Source organism: Artibeus jamaicensis, unplaced genomic scaffold, assembly GCF_021234435.1.
Source record: "Artibeus jamaicensis isolate MK-2021 breed Jamaican fruit bat unplaced genomic scaffold, CSHL_Jam_final contig_548, whole genome shotgun sequence".
NCBI classification, from domain to species: domain Eukaryota; kingdom Metazoa; phylum Chordata; class Mammalia; order Chiroptera; family Phyllostomidae; genus Artibeus; species Artibeus jamaicensis.
This window is the reverse complement of record NW_026521883.1, coordinates 13,610,523-13,625,211: the sequence shown is the minus strand read 5'-3', so window position 1 is coordinate 13,625,211 and position 14,689 is coordinate 13,610,523. Positions and strand designations below refer to the sequence as shown.

Sequence of the window (14,689 nt, the reverse complement as noted above, 5' to 3'; positions counted from 1 at the left end):
TCTAGAGATGGAGATAGATAAAGTCAAAGTGCTTAGGAATAAATATTGGTTCTGCTCTGGTTGGCGTGGCTCCATAACAGAAAGGTTGAGGGTTCAATTCCCGGTCAGGGCACATGCCTGGGTTGTGGGTTTGATCCCCAATCCCCAGTCCAGGTGTGTGAGGTGGGCAATCAATTGATGCTTCTCTCTTTGAGTCAATGTTTTTCTCTTTTTCTCCCTTCCCCTCTCTAAAAGCAATGAAAAGATGTTCTTAGGTGAGGATAAAAAGAGAAATAAATAATGATTCTTATGTTCTTATTCTCTCAACCAATAGCAAAGAAGTATGTCGTAAAAAAATAGGAACACCCCGCCCTGGTGTATGTGGTGCAGTGGATTGAGTGCTGATCTGTGAACCACAGGGTTGCCAGTTCAATTCCCAGCCGGGGCACATGCCTGGGTTGCAGGCCAGATCCCTCGTTGGGGGTATGTGAAAGGCAACCACACACTGATGTTTCTCTCCCTCTCTCTCTCCCTCTCTTCCCCTCTCTCTAAAAATAAATAAACAAAATCTTTTAAAAAATTACACATACCCCAGTGTTTCATCTTAGAAAATCATGTGACCTCCCCATTCTTGCCATGCCCAGAATTTCCCATGGGTGGTGGGCAGACTAGAGACTGGAGCCAGTCTATGGTGTTATTGCTGCCCTCAGTTATAAAAAAAAGCAAAGTGTAACTTTACTTTTCTACTCTTAGAAAAGCCTAGACCTGATTTTCTTTTTCTGTCAATGTAAGAGGAGCTAGTGTTTTAGCTGCAGCTATGGACTCTGAGGAACCATTTCCCCTTTGGTAGCTACTATGTACTAATCCAACAATCAGAACAATTTTAAACAATTATTTTCAGCTCTGGCCAAGCCCTCCGTGCTGTTGAACAGTTCCTTTACTCCAGGAAGCCACGCCTGCCTGCTCCTCCCTTGCCTCAGTTCCTTTTCCCTTGATGTATTCGTCACCGTTACAGTAGCATTTACCGAGGAAGACAGACATTTTTTCTTTATGAGTCTGTTTCCCTTGATAGAGCGTAAATTCTTCAAAAAGAAAGGGGCCTTGTCTTACTTCTCTTTGCATTGTCCAGTACAAGGTAAGTGCCATGAATGCTTATTAAGGGAATGCGTGCCCAATTCAGAGTGAGGCCAGTTGCAGATTTGCTGGTAGCAAGAAGGACTAGAGGAGACAGACCCTGAGGTCATCTATGCAAACTGCGTTCCTCTTCAGATGAGTCATCAGGGGCCCAGGCAAACGAGCGGACCTGTTTGAGGCTCCAAGGCCAAGAAGGGGCAGTGCTGAGAGGAAGCCCAGATTATGAAATTCTAACAATATGCTCTTTTTACTTTTCTACCTTGCCTTCTTGTAGCTCTTCTAGAAACTCGACCGTAGGTAACCAACTCGCAAATGCGAACAGGCAGGCTATTTAGCCCTTCTTTGCTCTCTGAGTATTTCTACCCCTTCAAGAAGAATTTCTTCACAAAACTAGGTAATTCTAGCTTTAGACTTCACTGAGTTCTTCCCTGCCCTGTCATTATTTTAATGTGACTTCATTGATAATTTGAGTCATTAGGAAACACACCTAGAAATCCAAAGTCATCAATAGGCTTTTGCTAATTATTTTTCTTTGAGTTGTGTTTTTTAAAAGATTTTATTTATTTATATTTTTTAGAGAGAGGGGAAAGGCAGGGAGAAAGAGAGGGAGAGAAGCATTGATCAGTTGCCTATCATATGCACCCTGACCAGGGATGGAACCGGCAACCGAGGCATGTGTCCTGACTGGGAGTCGAACCTGCACCTTCTGCTTTGCAGGAGGTTGCCCAGCCAACAAAGCCACACCGATCAGGGCTAATTGTGTTTTGAACACAATTTTTCTTCAATGTGTTTCTTTAAGATGACTTTTAAACAGTTTGAAATGTAGCAAGTTTTAAAGTAATTTCAAATCTGCTGTTTTTCCATCTGAAACACATTTTATTTAATGATTATTCATTCTTGCCTTAACTAGACAACACTCTTTTCATTTACATATAATTTTTGCAGTGTGCAATTTTGCAAATGAAAAGCTGATTTCCATTGTAGAGAGGAAAAGTGAGTAAAATCTAACTCTGGTAAAAAATTTGCACATATGAGCATTTACTTCTATGGCTGGTAGTAACTCTACATCATTATAAAGTAACAGAAGGAAGTTTGGAAGAATAGTAGATTCTGATGTGAAAAACTAATTATATGATTTTATATATATCATAAGCCTGAGTATGTTTACTCAAACATAACCAAAATTAGAGTGCTTGATGAAACATCAAAACTGCAACGTTGTCTGTAGCCAAATTTTTTTTAAAAATGAAATCATGGTGTAGATTAAAATCTTATCTATTTATTGTAGAGTAAAATTTAAAAGTACTAAAAAGAAAGTCTTTATTCATAAGTAATGTAAAATTGGGAGGGTGCATTTTATGCAAATATAATATATGCTTATTTAGAGCAAAGAGGTGTGGTGATATTCAAACTGTATTTAAATGAGATGAAAAGTGTTGTTGTTTTTTTTTTGTCTGTAGATTCTCAATGAATTTCTTCTGTAAATCACCTGGTTCTATAATTATTTTTATTATTGGTTTACATATATTTTTTAGTTCACTCTATAAAATTTTACTGCGTATTTTTTAATAAAATCTGTCTCTGTGGATGATTGTGTTACCAAACTAAAACTGAAGGCAGTCTTGACATACAAAGCTCACCCCAGGCTCCTGGTCGAATTAAGTTAATGTTAATACCACATCTTGGTAAATATGCCTAGATAAGTCTTTCTCATTTTCTACCACATGGCTCTGAACACATTTGCACACAGAAAGAACAGTGAAACGTGTGGTCAAACCACTGGGCTGTGTGATCTTCAAGAACTAGAACTGAGTCTTAATTTTTCTATTTTTAGTACTGGCCAGTATTGAGCACATAGTAGGAGCTCAATAAATGCACATTAATCAATGCCTCCAGAGTTTTTGGCCTTTTCAAAACCCTGTAATCATTGCCCATGTTATATCAGCAGATTCCAATGTCAAAACAGATGACTCTTGTGTACTCGTATACCATAGGTGCTTGATAAATGTTGAATGAAAGTCTATATTGTTTAAGTACATTCCTACCCATGCCCTGGCTGGTGCAGCTCAGTGGATTGAGCTCTGGCCTGGGAACCAAAGGGTTGCTGGTTCAATTCCCAGTCAGGGCACATGTCTGGGTTGCTGCCCAGGCCCCCAGTAGGGGGTATGCAAGAGGCAATCACACACTGATGTTTCTCACCTTCTCTTTCTCCCTCCCTTCCTCTCTCTCTAAAAGTAAATAAATAAAAACTTAAAAAAAATACATTCCTACTCATTGTGTTCAATGGCAGTTTGCCTTGAGATATGAAGTATGGTATTAATTATTTATTCCTCAGAAGCTTTCCACAAATTATCACCATCACGTTACATTTAGAAGAGGTGATGTAGTCAACCTTGACTTTTGCATGTCTGGGTTATCCGTACTGTTTCATCAATCCCTGGAAGCCAGGTCCCAGTGAGCAGTCAGTCCATGGCCCTGTTGTGGGTGGCAGGATTTCCCTTCCACACCACTTTGATGGTTTGGGGAAGTGGTTGGGATCCCACATCCCCTTAGAGCTTTTACTCTGTCTTTGGGGAACTAGGCGGTGGGGTCTGTTACCTGGCTGGTTAGAATCTTCAGACTTACTCCTGATTCCCGTGCTTCATAAGGTCCACTGACTTGGGGTGTTGGGTTTGACCTAGTTGGGTTAAGGGAAACTGTTTCAAGCCTTCATCTAATTAACTAGATTATATCTAGTTTTGTTAGTTTAATAATGTACAAATGGGCTTTCTGGACTTAAGTGATGAGTACAGAGCTGGTCTTTATCAACATATCAAGGAGAGGTGTGGACAAGGATGGATAGACGAGAACTTGTACAGCTAGCACTGCCAGGGAGGAGAGAGTCTTGGCTACTGGACTTCATGCGTTTTACCCACAGAGAGGATTTTGGTCTGCAGCTCAGTAGCTCAGTGATTCTGTCCCGTGGGAACAGGTGTATCAGCAGAGGGACTTTGGCGGTTACCCTCTATATTAGTCAGAGTTCTCCAGAGAAACCAAATCAATCATATATATATACATATATATAGTCTATCCAGAAGGTGTCCAGAAATATAATATAAAAAATAGAGGCATTTATTGAAGAAGATATAAGATACTAGAAACATTGTACATAGGACAATGATGCCTCAGTCCCCTTCAAAGTAGGCACCTTGGGACCTCACACAGTTCTCCCAATTGCCATCAGCTGCCCCATCATATTTTCCCGAATCTCATCAATGGTCTGAAATCTCTTCCCTTTCAAAGGTGATTTTAGTTTGGGGAAAAGCCAGAAGTCACAGGGCACCAAATCAGGGCTGTAGTAGGGTTGAGTCACCTGGGTGATTTGACATTTCACAAAAAAACTCTGCATGAGACGTGATGCGTGAGTGGGTGCCTTGTTGTGATACAGCTGCCAATCACTAGTTGCCCATAGCTGCAGCCTTCTGAATCTGAATAGTTTCTGCAGAGGAATGTAAAAGCTTAACGCAAAATCTGATGCAGATTTGTTGCTGTATTCAGGCATTTCGAGTGCGACAACCACACAGTACACACGCTCACTCAATGGTGTCTACTGCCCCCATTGTCTAGTACAGTAAAGTCATCATTGTTCATTTATGCACACTCCATGCACACTCCAGTCCGCTCTCCTTAGCTCCCAGGCTACATCAATGTACAAACTGTGTGTGTGCCTGTGCATACACACATGTGTGTATATATAACTTTACATATAACTTAAGTATTACAAGGTATTGGCTCACATGATTGTGGGGACTGCCATCTGCAGGATGGAGACCCAGGAAAGCTGGTGGTGTAACAGTTTGAAGGCCTGAGAACCAGGAGTGCTGAGGGCAGGAGAAAATTGATGACCCAGTTCAGTCAGGCAGAAATCGAATTCCAACTTCTTCCTCCTTTTTGTTCTGTTCGGGCTCTACCCCATCCCTCACTTTGAGGAGGGCCCTCTACTTTACTCAGTTTACCTATTCAAATGCTAATCTCTCCCAGGAACATCCTCACTGACACATCCAGAAATACTGTTTAACCAGCTATCTGAGCATGCCACGGCTCAGCAAGTTGACATGTAATTAACCATCACATTATCCAAATTCATTTTGTTTTAACTCTCCCCGCTAGACTTGGCTTGTCATATGGCTTGACTCTAGGGGATGAAGACAGTGAATTGAATGGAATTTGAGTATTTGTTCAGTTCCGTTGATAGAGTATTTTCAATGTATTGCAGTACATTAACTAATTGATGTTTTGCTCTCTATACATTTTAGCTTGTCTAAGTTCATTTTTGCAGAACTGATTACCTGCAAGTACCAGCTAGCTATAGTCTCTGAGGCTTTGATGTGGAAAATGAAATCCTGGAACGTGGAGTTAAATTAATTGGTAAATCACTCAGCCACTCACTGGGAGCCAGGCATTGCTCGAGGCACTGGGGCTGCAATAGGGACCCAGACATACAAGGACCCTCTTAGGCTTTCTGTACCTTCCAGCAGTTTCACGGGGGTAAATGCTAAGTAACCAAGGTGATTTCAGCCTAAGTCAAGGGCTCTGATAAGATAATATGTGGAGAGTGATTGTGTGGCTATTTTAGGAAGCGTGGTAGGGATACAAGGTGGTGTGAACTGAGACCAGAATTACAGAAAGCGCCAGCCAAGCCAAGGTGTTGGGGAGGAGACACACGGGGAAGAGAACATTCCAGAAAGAGGGAACTGCAGGTTTGAAGGCCATAAACGGGAAGAAGTTGGGCATGTCTGAGGAGCAGAAGGAGGACCAGTGGGACTGGGTGTCATGAGCCGGGAATAGGTCCAGATCATTATTAGCCTTGAAGGCTATTGTGGGAAGTTAGGAGTTTGGAAATGGGAAGCCATGATTTATTTTTAAGCAAAGGAATTGAATTCATTCACACTCTTTGTGGTGAGGAAATAATTGTGGATAAAGCAGATATAATTTCTTGCCCTTCTGTTTCAAAAAGCCCTAGCTACTGCATGAGAAGGCATTGTAGGGGGACAAGAATGGAGGCAGGAGGCTGGGTTGGGGGGCCACCATGGCACTTCAGGGGTGAGGGGACTGCAGCTTGGGTTGAGGGAGTGAACTTGGACTTGGAGAGAAGTGAATGATGGTTCTGGATCTGTTTTACAGATAGCTGACGTAACTTCCCCACATTGGAGGTAGAAAGATTGGTGTTTAGCTCTGTGCAAGTTGTAGGGCCCCATCAAATGTTCAGGTTAAAAAGCCAAAAAGGCAATTTAATATGTGTGGCTGGAACTCCAGGGAATTTTAAGCCCCAGTGGGAAGATTAAAAAGCCATGTAGGGAGTTACTATCTTCCCTGCAGGAGTTGGGCCTTTCTCCAAGTAATATTGGAGTTACCACTTTCATTTCTAAATCCTTGTATCTAGGAGAAGTTGGAGAAGGAGAATCACAGAGAACCGTTTCTTTCCTGGTCATCCTAGTCAGTACTCGCCTGCCTGGGTGGGTGAGGTTGCAGCCTGGGCCCTTTGCACAAACAGCATGTTGTGGGGCCCACACTGGGGTCTTCGGGAAGGGAGCTTCTTCAAAGACAGGCCATATCTTAGAGAAAATAATGAAGACTTGGGATATTCCTTTTTCAGGGTGGCTGGCCTCTCCTCTCTGCTGGTGTGAGATGTTACTGTAGGGGTTCAGGCCACCCCCCACCCCCATCCTGCAGTCTTTCCTGCTGCAGCTGAGCTCTCCAAAGGCAGTCCTGGTGCACAGCACATAGTAGGGATGCAGAAAACAGTTTCTTGAATTGAATTGAAAATAATGGAGAGTTGATGACATACTGAGTAAACACATCATGATGATATATTGTTCCGAAGTGACAAATTAGGCTTTACAGACAGATTGCTTTCTAAGGCTTCATCATAGAATTCCTTTAAATAGTAAACTCTCTAATGCCTTCTATTTTCACAACTTTTCAGTAGTGTGAATATTGTGTTAAGGTCAGATATAATTCTTTTTTGTATTATTCAGAGAAAGCACTTCTAACACAGTATCTTATTCATCTGAAAGTTAAATGGCTTTTCTTATGTCTAAGCATTAAAATACACACACACACACACACACACGTACATTTTTCCTCCCCATGGACATAAAAGTACTGTAAGTTCACTACAGAAAATTAAAAAAGGAGGAATTGACCATAATCCCAATCCAGAGAGAAACAAAATGTTAATTTTCTAGTATTATTTTCTATACATCTTATAACAGCTGGAAAATTCTGTCTATTTATTTTGTATTTTTTTTTTGCTTAATATTAAATTGTGCACATTTCCCTTGTGTTTTTAAAGCCCCCCGTTAACCTCTTACCAGTTGCATAATAATGCGCTGTATTGGTACCTTGTAAAATGCATGGCATGTGGATCATACTCCAGAGGCACTTTGGTGTATACATTTTTTGTCATTTTTTCTTACTATTTCCCTTCAAATTAGTTCCAAGGACTAGCACTGCAGGGTCACAGGTTATGGACATTACGAATATATTTCGAGGAGTCGCGCCGTGGAAAACTTGTACCAGGAAGTGCATTTTCAATGTGTGATAGATATTTTAGTAGTATAAATTTAAAAAGTTGCTTCTTTAACAGATGAAAATGGCATGATTTTCTAATTTTAATTTCATGTAGACTTTATTTTTGGAGCGGTTTCAGGACCGCAGCGAAGAAAGCGCTGAGCGCTGCGGGCTGGGCCCAGCGCAGGCGCATCCTGCCACTGTCAGCCCGCCCCGCACAGCCCCGCCCCGCCCCGCCCCGCACTTCTGGGCTGTGGGTTTTACATCCTGTTCCCTTGCTTAGTAGAAAGTTGGCACTTTTAAAAAGAATTTGGTGTTTAATAATCTTTTTTTGCTTCTCTGTGGTGAACTACTGTTTATTTTCTTTGCTTACTGGTTTTTTGATTGAGAAACAACTCAAATGAAATGATTGGTCGGAGCCTTTGTCATTTCCCCCGCGTCCTGTGCGATGTTTCCCCGGGAGCGGTCTCTGGGCCAAAGCTTCGTGTCTGGGCCCATTCGCTGGCTTGGGCTCTCTGGGAGTGGGTCCTGGGGCTGTGTGTTTAACCAGCCGCCTAGGCATACTTCTGTACCCCAGAGATACCTGAGAACCACTGGCCTTAAACCTTATTATAAACAAAGGTTTGGAAGCATTAGTACAAAAAAGTAAGTGTTACTTTTTGTTAACTAATGAGTGTTACTTCCTGGTAAAAGAGTGCACACCAGTGCCTTCTCCTCAGTGGGAGAGTGTCAGAACCAGATTAGTCACATCTGAAGTTGTTTTGCAAGCGTATGTTGGGATGACTAACGTTTTGTCATTCACAGGTGATTGTAACTGGCTTGCATTCTTCTTAATAGAGCAGGTTCATTCAGAAAAAGCTGGAAACTGCTGCAAGGAACAGATAGGTCTAGCAGTTTCGAATTCCTTCCAGTGAAATTTCTTTATTGTCATTGTCACTCCGTCTACAGTGGCTCCCCCCAGGTTTCCAATAAGGAAAACACAGAATCCTCACATCCTAATTTCTGCTTTTCACCAGGAAGTTTGAAAACTCTGAACAATGTATGCAAGTGCACTTTTCTGCATGTATGTTATATTCAGAACCACTTAAGAAAAGGGAACACAAAAGAGTTTATTTATATTATAGCATAATTATATTGTCTAATAGGGCTTTTTGGTTCATTTGCACACTGGACTGCAAACTTCCAGTGTATCGGAAATCATCACATTTCTAGAAATAAATAGTAACAAGTAGATAGACATGGATCTATCCTTAAGAAACCCTAGATTGGTGTAGGAGGTAATGGGAAGGTGATTTATTATGCCTTCCTCCACTGTTCTGGTTCCAGAGCCACCTGGGCTAGACAGGCAGGAAGGCTAGGGGGAGTCTGCAGAGGTTTAGCCTGGGAGAGCCTGACAGTGAGGTCCTGGGCACTGTGGTTTTGGAGTCAGAGGGTAGGCGGTCTCGCTGCCTTGCCCTGTGTGCTCGGTGGAGGGGGAGGTGAGGAGGAGTTGTAGAGGTCAGCTGTGTCCCCACTACCCCCAGGCAGGGAGGGCTGTGGAGGGCAGGCACAGAGAGGCTTCCTCCTGGCGCCTCATCTGGACACAGGCTCTCCCTGGCTGCCCCTCCAGTCCATAAGCTCCTTCTACTATACCCAGGACCACCTACTTAATCTCATCCCAATGGTCATAGAACAAAAGGAAACCATACCTAAGGGGGCCCAGCAGCCAGAGGAAGAAGAATAAGCACCGCCTGTAGGACAGGCCTGAATGAAATAGGAAACAGGTGGGCCTTGAATGAGACATGATTAGGACATGTCATGGACTGAATGTTTGTGTCACTCCCCAAATTCACGTGTTGGAGCCCTAGCCCCAGTGCAAGGGCATTTGGAGGTGGGGCCTCTGGGCGGTAATGAGGTTTAAATGGTGGTGAGCGTGGAGCTTTTCTAGGAAGAAGGAGACCAGAGCTGTCTCTGTTGCGGGAGGGCACTGCAAGAAGGCAGATGTCTGCAAGCCAGGAAGAGGCCATCCTTAGATGGGACGTGCTGGCATCCTGCTCTCAGAGTTTCCAGCCTTCAGAACTAGGAGAAATATGTGTGTGTTGCTCATAAACCACTCGGTCTGGTATGTTGCTGAAGTAGCCCCTGCTAACTATGATAAGGCACTTAAGGACATCTGGGTGCAGCATTCAATTTCTTCCGTGAACTTAAATTTTTAAAAGTCAGTAGATGAACTAGAAACAAGGATCGTTACTTTTAAGAATTGAATTGATTGCCCATAATACAAAGTAGAAAAAAATGGTTGAAACATCAGAGCCAAATACAAAGAGAGGAACCAGGGGGAAAAAGTACAAGACTTGAAGGTCAGATCAAGGACCCCGCCTAGCAATAAAATGAACCCCAGAAGGAGACAAAGAAGCAGATGGAGAAGAAAAATAGTTACAGGAAAGAGAATTTACCTGAGTTGAAAAAATATATGAGACAGCAGATTGAAAAGTTTGCTGAGTTCCAGGTAGAATAGATCTAAGAGAGAGAGAGCGCTGCAATTAGATACATTCTGATAAAATTCTTCAACTCTGAAGATGAAGAAAAAATCTTGCCAGCTTCTAGGTGCAAGGAGCCAAGGTACTTACAGAGGAAGAAGCATCGGACTTCCTGTCAGCCTTGACATTCACTGGGGGAAAGGTCATTAAGTCAAGAATTCTATACCCTTCAATGTACCCCTCATCCTTCAGGGAGCAGGGAGGACGGTTATTGATGTGGCAGCGACTCAGAATCGTTTGTCCGGTGTCTGCATCTGAGGGAAATGCTGGAGAAAGGACTCGGACGGAAACACTGGAGTCTGCACAGAGACCCCGCGACAGGGGAAGTGGGAAGGAGAAGCACGGGGGCAGTCAGTCATCCTCGTACCGTCTCATGTAACTGGACATTGAGAAATGCCCGGGACTGGGTAACAGAAGTGCTCAAAAACTACTGACCCAGCAGAGACGGTCTACAGGCAAAATCCTGATGACAGCCCAACTAGAAGTATCGAGTTATTTTAGCAAAGCCTGGTGGGGTGGGGGAAGGGCAAGAGGGGAGAAAAGTAAAATTCTTCCAAGTAAGTCGTCTCGGGTAGCCAGGTGAAAGAGGATGAAGGAGGGTGGGCATGCAGACGTGGGGCGTGTCCCACGTGCGGGGGGGGGGGGGCGCCGCACAAGGGTGGGGCCTGGAATAGACACGCGGGTGGTTGGGAGTGTGGTGGAGGGGAAGGTGACCTGTGGGGTCCGGGGCGTGTCCCAGTGCACCGGCGGAGGAGGGGCCTCAACGGTAACCCCACTGAACCCGTCAAAACAAGGGAAAGGAGAAAGGAAACGAGAACGACTAAAAGCGACGTAAACTGTGACTACAGAGTGAGATGAAGGGACAAATGGAAGCGAAGCAGTTTGCTGTCGTGCTGAGAGCACAGTCCGGGTTCAAATCCCAGCTCTGTCTCTTTTTCCCTGTGGCTTTGGGCAAGTTCTGTAACTGCTGAGGGATTTCGCCGCAGGGAAACGCGGTGGTAACAGGGCCTCCTTCATGGGGCGTCCTGAGGGTTAAACGAGTTTACACACCTAGGGCGCTTTAAACGGCGCCTGGTGCACAGTTCAATCAAGCAGGTGTTCGCTTTATTGTTTATAAAGCTTAGCAGCACTGTTACTATTTGGTAAGATGAAACAATAGTAAAAGCACTAAATCATGCAGCGAAGGTTATTATATAATAGTTATGGCCACTGGTTGTAAATGTATATGTGCCACATTCAATGGCGGCTACATATAGATTAAAAGTATTAAAAGTGTAAGAAATTGATAGAAATACTTTATAGTGGGAGAATTTATAATACCTCTTTTAAGCTTTAGAGATTCAGGAGACAAAAATAAATAAGATCTAGAAAAAATGAATAATAGAATCAGCAAACTCAATTGAATAGACAATTTTGAAACTTGTGTTCCTCGAATAGATTTTGGATGGAACATTTTTTTAAAAATCAGTCTTTGCCACAAAGCAACCTTTAATACATTCAAAACATTAAATATATTACAGACCATATTTTAGTCATAATCCAATACAATTAGAAATAAATAATAAAAATGATGAGAACCACTTAGCTTGAAGATGAAGAGACACAATTCTGACTAATCCTTAGATCAAAGAGGAATCCAAAACCGAAATTAAAGCAATAAAAAGAGAAAACACGCCACACCCAAACTATGCGCAAAGAAAATACTGTACTAAAAAAAGTCTTTGTTATTAAGAAAGAAATAATAAAAATAAAGGAACATCGTACTAATCTTTTAAAATTACCAAAAAAGATTAAAACTGAAGACAGAATTAATAATATTTAAGCTGACATCAAGCAAATAGAAAATGTTTGTAAAAGCCCAAAAGCTTTTGAAAGAGAAAGAAACCAAAAGCTTTTTCTTTGAGAAGAAGGAGAGAGAAGGTGGTGGTGGTGAGGGGGCGTGTGAAGGACAGAACAGAGGACGGGCAGTGGGAGAAGGATGTGCCAAAGACTAAGGAAACGTTCAAAAGAAACACCTGATGTAACCTTTGGCTTTTGAGGGAGGGGTCTCCTGCTGCTTAGGACTCAGGTTTTCTAGTCAGTCTGTCTGTCTGCCATAGTGCTTCAGCGTCAGCTTCTTTCCTGTTTTTGGCAGGCAGCGTGGCAGGGGCCTGGCCACTTGCTACCCATGTGACTCTGGACGTATCATTTCAGCTGTTTGTGCCTCACTTCCTGGTGGGTAACTCGGGCATCCTGAGTAACTCCCTCTAGGGACCAGTGTGGATTTGGTGCCTGTCAGCGCCTCCCAGGACATGCTCGGGAACCCCAGGGGCAGGTTCATCGTCTCCATCATTCCTTTGTAGAGTTCCCAAGATGGCTGGTCCACGAGGTCATGCTTTTAGGTCGGGTCACTCAACCTTCATGCAGGTTCACTTTCATTTCATGTCTTTCCTATGGGACACCATTCTGCCATTCCAATGTGAATATTGTCATCCAATAACTACTAGAAAGGTTAGCACTTGCTGAGTGCTTTGTATGTATCTTCTGTAATATCCACAGAGGCCTTAAGACTGTAGTCACCACTGTTGCCAACAGATGAGGAAAGGGAAGCTCAGGGCACCATGCACGCTGGCCCGGGATCACACAGTGGAGGAACCAGAACTTGGACTCCATTCAATGTGGTGCCCACTCCCCTTCTTACTCTTCATTTATTACTTCATAATAAGTAATAAGTAAATAATAAGGGATTGTTCAATGAAAATAATGATTATCAAAACCCATCCTGGAGTGCTACAAACACATCCCCAGAGTCCAGGGTTCTTGGTCTGGGCTTTGCTCCTCTCCCTGTGGCTTGACCTCCATCAAGTCTTTTGACATGGAGCCTAGTGTTTTAATTGCTAAATTAAGGGGCTTGGTGTGGGTGTGACCCCTAAGGTCCCTCTCTTTCTGTCTAGGCCCCTGGTTCTCTGTGTATATCAGTTGACTGTTAAAAAGGAGCCTCTCATGATAGGAGTTAAACATTCTTACTTAAAATCGTTTTGTGGCGCCACGAAAATTCTCAAAGGACTCCCTTGTGGCCCTCTGTGTTGCCCAGGTGCTCCAGGAGCAGATCCGTGCCCGGGACAACATCAGCTACGGAACTAATTCTGCCTTAAAGACTCTGGAGATGCGGCAGCTGTCCGGTCTGGGAGATCTTCGAGGGAGAGTGGCAAGGTAGGTGGTCAAATGCTGGGGACCCCACTCTTCAAAAGCTGGTTTTCATAAACTTCATTTTCATGGGGAATACGTTCATGAAACTCCAAAGCAAATTCTTTGCATTCTTCCTGTACATCCCTTCCTTTGCCCATAAAATTGAGCAGTGGAAGTTAGACCCGGATGTGAGCGTGCTGTGATGGCTCGTGTGTGGAAAAGCAGTGGGAGAGCTTGGCTGGCCTGTGCTGTCGGGCAGAGGGAGGTTTGTATGTTTACTGAATCCAGTAACACACAAAGCTGGGACTTAACAGTTTGCATGGCTTTTTAAAAATGTCATTTTTCTTATAATTCATTTATTACTAAATTATTTTAAAATTACAGTTGACATGCAATATTATATTAGTTTCATCTGTATAATATAGGGATTAGGTATTTATATTCCCCAATAAGTCCTAGTACCCGTCTGACACCATGCCCAGTTATTACATTATTATTGACTGTATTTTTATGTTATTTCTGAAAGTATTGGTCCGTGGTAGAATGGAAATTTTAAAAACAGCTCTTTCACCTCTGAGAGCACAGAAAGTGCTGTTTTAGCCCCTCACAACTCCAATTGTGCTGGCCGGACCCTTGGCATCCTCCTCACCTGGGCTCTGGTTAGAAATGCCCACCATCTCTCAAGTATTTGTGGACCCGTTCTGCCCTGTGCTGCTATTGAGTCAAGCACAAGTCCACACAGGAGCGGCCAAGCTCACAGGCAATTCGAATCATTCTGAGGTGAAGTTGGCCATGGTCTACAGAGGGGGTGGGAGTGGAAAAGGACTCACAAGGCCTGTTTGGAGCAAAGAGCAGTAGTGCGAGGAGATGTTGGTGCAGATGACACCTGCAGGGCCTTGCCTGCTGGGCATGCGGTTTGGGGTCTGCTGGATGAACATCACTAACAGCAGAGATTTAATGGAGGCCTGGTTGACCACTCGAGTAGTTTTCTACCCCTGTCTGAGTGACCTCCAATCTCCTTCGTATGACCCTTAGGGACAGAAACCCTGCTGAACTCCTCATCTCTCGTTACCCTTGCACTGTACCATTCAGCAGCGATGAACTGCTTGTCATTTCAGGACGAGGCCGTGCTCTCCTATTTCAGTGCCTTTGCACATGCTCTTCTTATACCCAGCATTCCTTCCCCCCTTCTTTTCTAATTTCTAGTCAGCCTTTAGGATTCTGCTCCAATGTCTCCTCCTCCAGGAAGTCTTCCTTGGTACCCCTGTCCTCATGAGCTCCCCTGGCATTTTATGTTCTATTAGGTCTCTCTCTTGTCTTCACTGCCTTGGGGTAGA

At 43.5% G+C, this 14,689-nt stretch overlaps 1 protein-coding gene across 11 annotated transcripts in view; it reads left to right on the top strand.

The window, feature by feature from the left end:
- FAM81A (family with sequence similarity 81 member A) overlaps positions 1-14,689 on the top strand; it is a 127,960-nt gene that overhangs the window by 82,571 nt on the left and 30,700 nt on the right. For all 11 annotated transcript variants that reach the window (XM_053670101.1, XM_037151026.2, XM_053670102.1 and 8 more), the window contains one exon: positions 13,258-13,376. In XM_053670101.1, the coding sequence (XP_053526076.1) occupies positions 13,258-13,376 (119 nt within the window). The remainder of the gene's footprint in view (positions 1-13,257; positions 13,377-14,689) is intronic.